This window comes from Pagrus pagrus (genome assembly GCF_965226575.1).
Source record: "Pagrus pagrus genome assembly, chromosome: 7".
Lineage (NCBI taxonomy): Eukaryota > Metazoa > Chordata > Actinopteri > Spariformes > Sparidae > Pagrus > Pagrus pagrus.
The window spans coordinates 19,489,541-19,495,699 of record NC_140191.1 but is presented as its reverse complement, the minus strand read 5'-3'; the positions used below and the strand labels follow the sequence as shown (position 1 = coordinate 19,495,699).

General features: G+C 39.0%; 1 protein-coding gene across 1 annotated transcript; it reads left to right on the top strand.

Annotated features, from left to right (window-relative positions):
• Window positions 1-2,443: 2,443 nt before the first annotated feature.
• On the top strand, window positions 2,444-4,337 carry LOC311260136 (tumor necrosis factor receptor superfamily member 6B-like). Its single transcript, XM_084357651.1, has 4 exons — window positions 2,444-2,917; window positions 3,069-3,323; window positions 3,428-3,509; window positions 3,622-4,337. The coding sequence occupies exons 1-4, from the start codon at window positions 2,542-2,544 to the stop codon at window positions 3,842-3,844; spliced, it is 936 nt and encodes a 311-aa protein (XP_084213777.1). The 5' UTR covers window positions 2,444-2,541; the 3' UTR covers window positions 3,845-4,337.
• Window positions 4,338-6,159: the final 1,822 nt, after the last annotated feature.

Sequence of the window (6,159 nt, the reverse complement as noted above, 5' to 3'; positions counted from 1 at the left end):
ATCTAACTAATCTAACATCCATGTAGTAACTTTCCTGAGCATTAAACCACATCTTGTAGTTTTCTACAGCCAGCATCAGCCAGGTACATTTGAAAGCTCCGGAAAGCTAATATGTTGTAGACCTTTACGCACATACGATGATGGAAATGTCACGAAAAAATTGTATCTAGTTTGCACATACAAGATGATTTCACCATTATGGAAAATTCACTGAGTTTCATGTAGAAGGGGAGATTCTCAAACTCATATGGACCCAAAATAAGAAAATGACATGTACTATACTCATTCTTATTCATCATGAACACACCTTATTGTATTTTCTCACATACGTAAGACGAAACATAAGAGATGATGTGAGGCATATAATGTAGATACATGTTTGACTCATCACAATTCATAGTTCAATCAGCATATTGTCGCACTGTATACTGTTTCAGTGACTCACACGATCTTTCAAGGGAAAAAGCTGACGGATGAGCACACTGTCACATACGAGCGGTTTCAACAACCGGATAGCGGAAAATAACCACAAAACATTTTTATGGTTCTAAATCCCCCCATGTGATGATGACAATGACCTGCGTGCTCAGTTTCAAATACAGTTAATCAGCATTGTTGCTCATTTTAGGTACATTTAAGATTAAACAGTTTAGTTTTAACCTTTACATTCATAAAAAGCTTAATGTAGGCAGAGAAAAATGAGTGCAGACTATGCATTTAGTGACAATAGAGAGTAATGTTTACTTTTACATTAAATTCACATAATTCGAATATCAAAGTGCTCTATCTGTTGAAAGGTTTATTTATTATCTTCAAGATGACCCACATAAATTGTTTGAGATGTCATGACTGTACTTACCAATTTCACAGACTTTATCTTTTGTAGGATTATTTCTCTCTTTTTACCTGATAATAGGGCAGGTAAGAAAGTATCAGGAGAGAGAGCAATGGATATGATATGATATGATATGATATGATATGATATGATATGATATATATGATATGATATGATATGATATGATATATGATATGATATGATATGATATGATATGATATGATATGATATATATGATATTTGAATGTCTAATTCAATTATTTTTGCATAAATCCTAGGAAATGAAAAGCTGGATTTGTAAAAAGACAGGAGAGAAACAGAAACAGGACATATGATGACTGAATTGGCTCCAGACTTATTATAATTTAAGGTTATAATAAATTGCTTTCATTTTGGTATCTTGTCCGAAATTCAGCTGATCAGAAGATCTTTGACCTTTTTTAACCACAAACCACGCCTCCGCAGTAGTTCCTCTAACATCCTCTATAAAATGGACTTGATCCTGCTGTCAAACCATCTTCAACAGAAGTAACACATCATCAGCATGGTGAGTACTCTCTATAACAATATACTATCAAGCGTAAGATGATACAATGCAGCAAAGACAGACGTCACAATCGATGATGCTTTAGAAGATGGTGGATACAAGATAATACAGAAATTATTCATCAGGCAGTCGAGATTTTGACACAATTTTTAACGTTTCATGTTAATTCTCAAGCGACATGGAGAAACACCTATTAAAATAACAAAACAGAAGCTCTCTGAGTGAATTGAGAAATGTTGCTTTTTATTTTATTGAAAATAGATCTAAAGCCAAATGGACTGAAACTTTACTACTCCAGTCAGGGACTTTATCATTGCTTTACTGCTAAAGCCACACTGTACATTTTACAAGTTTCCTCGATTTCTTCAAGTAAAATCACTTTGTCACTTTTAAATTTAGACTTTGCAGCACCGTCTACTTCTTTTTAACCTATAGAGACATAAAAAAAGAATCTTTTCAATGGAACAAAAGAAATGTAGACTCACCTTTGGCTGTGATTTAATCAGTTAGTTCTTAAAAAATAAATATTTAGGTCTCTACACTGTAAAATTGGACAAAGTGACTTAACTAAAATAATCTATGGTGGATAAAACACGATAAAGTGCCCCTCAGGAGCCCTTTCTGGACACTTGTGCCTCACCGCAGAATCAGTTAAGAAAGACACCTGATGCCTGCTACAGTAATCAATGAGTTACAGTAATGAGATCTTGACAATTTCCAGTAAATTTTGAAATCAAAGACACTTCCCAATTCACTTGTTCCTTGTTTGCATTCCATTGCTGTGATTCACCCAAAAACTCCCACAGAAAATCTAAATAAAAGCCAGTTTCCTCAATTTTTTTAAGTAAAGTACTTAAAGTACTTAAAAAATCATGGAAACTGGCTTTTTAAAAGTAAAGTTAACTTTAAAATTGTACAGTGTATGTTCAAGACTGGGGTGGTGTGATCCTCTTATGTCTCCAGCTTCATTCTATCACTGTAATATTCTTGGTTTTTATCATTTGTTGTGGTATCAGTACTGTATCCTTCTGGAAAATAATAACCACTTTACAGGTGACAGTAGTACTGCAGGCTATCACAACACTGAGCTGTAGTAAAGCCAGTGGTACCAGTAGTAGCAGAACAATAATCACTGTCCTCTCCTCAGCTCCTCTTACCGATGCTCGTCCTGCTCTCCGCTGTCTGCGGTGCCTCAGCGCAGGTCTCCGGCCGCACCTATGAGCGCCTGGACCCGCTCACAGGGGCAACACTCACCTGTGACATGTGTCCGCCCGGCAAGCACATGGTAGCGCACTGCACAGCCACCACGCCCACCAGATGTGAGGCGTGCCAAGCCGAACACTTCACCGAGTTGTGGAACTACCTGCCCAGGTGTCTGTACTGCAGCAACTTCTGCGTTGACAACCAGGTGGTGGAGAAGGAGTGCACAGCGACAGCCAACAGGGTGTGCCGGTGTGTGGAGGGCTTCTACGGGGCCGATGACTTCTGTATCAGACACACACAGTGCGCGCCCGGGCAGGGTGTCCTAACCAAAGGTATTTAACAGGGGAAAGAAAGTTTCTTCTTTTAGCCTCCTTGTTTTCTTGTTTGTAAGATTTTTATCTTACTTTCAGTCTGCATCAATCAGGAAATATTTTACAAGAGTAACAGCCAAAAAACCCAACTGGATTTAAGGGTAAATTTGAGATAGCGCAATAATCTGGGCTCTAATGGTATTTAGAGAACAATATAATGACACCAAATGCATTTCTTTTTCTACAGGTACTTCACAAATGGACACTGTTTGTGAAAAGTGTCCCGAGGGCTCCTTCTCCAACTCATCTTCTGCGCTGGAGACGTGCGTAAATCACCAGGAATGCTCAAGCGGACAGATTGCGCTCCTCTCTGGCTCCATTTACCACGACACAGTGTGCGGCACCTGCCAGGATCTTGCAAATGGAGGTGTGTACTCTGTGTAGTTTATTTTAAACACTCACTTCTCACAGTTATGGCAGAATTTCAACAAAAGTTTGGATTTCAAACTCACGTGGGTCCTTTCTTCTCAGGTGAGACGTCCAGGGACTTCTACTCAGGGCTCTTCAGTGCGCACAGGATGCGCGTGACGAAAATGAAGAAATTTGTCAGCAGGTGAGCACACAAGCTGTGATCCCCACAGTAGATCACTTTATCTCTCTCTTTACTTCTTCCTCGCACCTCTCCAACACATAGATGCTAATAAACCATCATCTCCCTCCATCAGGTACATTCATAAGTCAGGGGAGAGGCACGTCAGGCACACACATGTCTCCAGACAGAGAGGTCCTCTCATGGATGAAATCAAAGCTTGGCTGGCCGGGGCTTCACAGGAGCAGCTGAAGAGACTGCCAGAGATGCTGAGGGCCACACAGCTCACCGCCATGGCAGAAAAACTAGAGAAGAGGCTGGAAGAGATTAAGCAGAGTCCAAACTGTATTTCCGTTTAACACTGATGTTCTCAAATGACTGACAGAGTCTCATGTAGTTTAGAATAACACATTGGCCTACCTCTTTCTCTCATTTGGCATTTTTGCCCATTTGAAAACAAGTAGTTTAGCCTTTTTTTACCTGTTAACTGAGAGTGTCTGTAAGGTTGAAGTGATGTTTCATAGAAATACTATTATTTATGTTGCTGATCTGGATACTAAATGAAGGCTGTCTTCAACAATATGTTGGATGCTATACTGCCTTCAGTCTTGTTTGTGTATTTTAAGTCAGACCATTTCATGTTGTTATTTTTTCCAGACCAAAAGAAAAATAACAAACTGTACACATTTAGGAGAAATTTCACAAATAACTGTAAAATATGGAATTACAAGAATGACAGTGTCACATAGAAACTCAGGTTTGGTAAGCTATGACTCAATTGAATGTTATCATATAAATGTACAATGTTCTGTGAAATTGTGTGATGTCGAACTGAAAACTTTTACATGTCACTCAGGCAGCTAAATAAAGTATCTGTTGCATTTTTACAATGGTTGTAACGTGTTCAATCAAGAAAACCACTGTGGCAGCCTGCAGGGTGTAATTTAACCAAATCACCACTAGGTATCACCATCTTTCCTCTGCTGCTCTGCCCAAACAAGAAGACTGTAACTGCACCCGGTCTGTCTTTGACTTACTGTAATAACTATTACAACAAGACCATGGTCAGTGTTATAGTGATCTGAAATAATTCTGTCACTTTATTCAAAAGTTTGCTTGTTTTTTAAAGTTCAGAATAGAGGACAAGACTTAATAAAATCAGTATTTAAGTTTTATTTTCTATTGATTTCGGTGTGATTGAATTCAAGGAGTTGTGCGCTCTACTGAGTGCCATTGTGGCCAGGCTGTACACTGTCATACTTTCACCATGATGATAACCCTTACTCTGGAAATTCTTAGATTTGAAATTTTCTTAACTGAATTCAAATAATTCATTTCTTTTGTGACGACATTTCCTGTCTCATCGATAAAATGCATATATAGACTATTCCCAGTACAGGTGCAGCCAAGGGAGTAGGTTTGATTTTGAGATTGGGTTTTTTTGCATTAGCAATCATAATTTCACGTCATGCAGATGTTATAGGTTAAATAAGGAACATACGAGGAATAAACCACAATATAAATTTGACAGCTATATAGCAACTACTGTAAACACATACACACTAGTAATACATGATGAGGCCTCTTTGAACACCAGACTTGATATAAAGCTTTGATTTTAAAGCCATATGGGTGAAGCATATCCATCATTATTTAACCTCACCTGTGAATTTCCAGCCTCTTTCAGCTTCTCCTCCTCCGTCTGCTCCAGCCTCTCCTTCTCTACCTCCTCCTGCCTCTCTTCCTTCATCTGCTCCAGCCTCTCATTCTCTACCTCCTCCTGCCTCTCTTCCTTCATCTGCTCCAGCCTCTCCTTCTCTGCCTCCTCCTGCCTCTCTTCCTCTACCTTCTCTGGCCTCTCCTCCTCCATCTCCTCCAGCCTCTCTGCTGTCTGTCACCTTACAGCAATATGTTGATGCATGACATGAACAGATACATTAGGGATACAATGATCATAGAGCTTGGTGGTACAGTTATTGCCTGAGCAAAAAAGGCTTTTACTAAATATTAAGATTACTTAATATTAATTAATTATATTTTATCATTGCAAAATCACATGATCATCTAGAATCTGAGGTTTTATTGTATTTCCACCACACATTTTCTTTCTGTTTTTAAACCGTTGCTCTCTTCAACACAAATACATGAAAATAAGAATTAAACATAACTTTAAAAAAGTGTATCTCTTTGGCATTAAATATTCTCTTTTATTCAATATCTGTATTGTTGAGCCTCTACCTACACACCCTTGAAGTAACTTACACTGTGACTCCTAAAGAAGTCTCTTATATCCAGTTTTCTTTTCTTTGACATCCTTCAAATCCTATACAGCACACACGCACGCACACACGTAAACGCACGCAAACAGACACAAACACAAATGTAAATGACACCACTGATATTAAAATCCATCTAGCTGACGTGACCCGGGAAGAACAAATGCCGAACATGTTGACAACTTACACTCGCAGAAACATGCACTGCCTCTCGTCCGGTCCAACAAGCACATTGCAGATCGTTTTGACAAGCAGAAGGAGTGACAGTGGGGACAGCCAATCACATGTAAGTTAGCGAGAAACCGGCAGCCGGTCAGGGAGCGGTATTTAGGTTAGAGGCGGGACTTCTAGCAAAGACCGACATTTAACCCTTTGTGTGCCATAATCACTGACTAAAC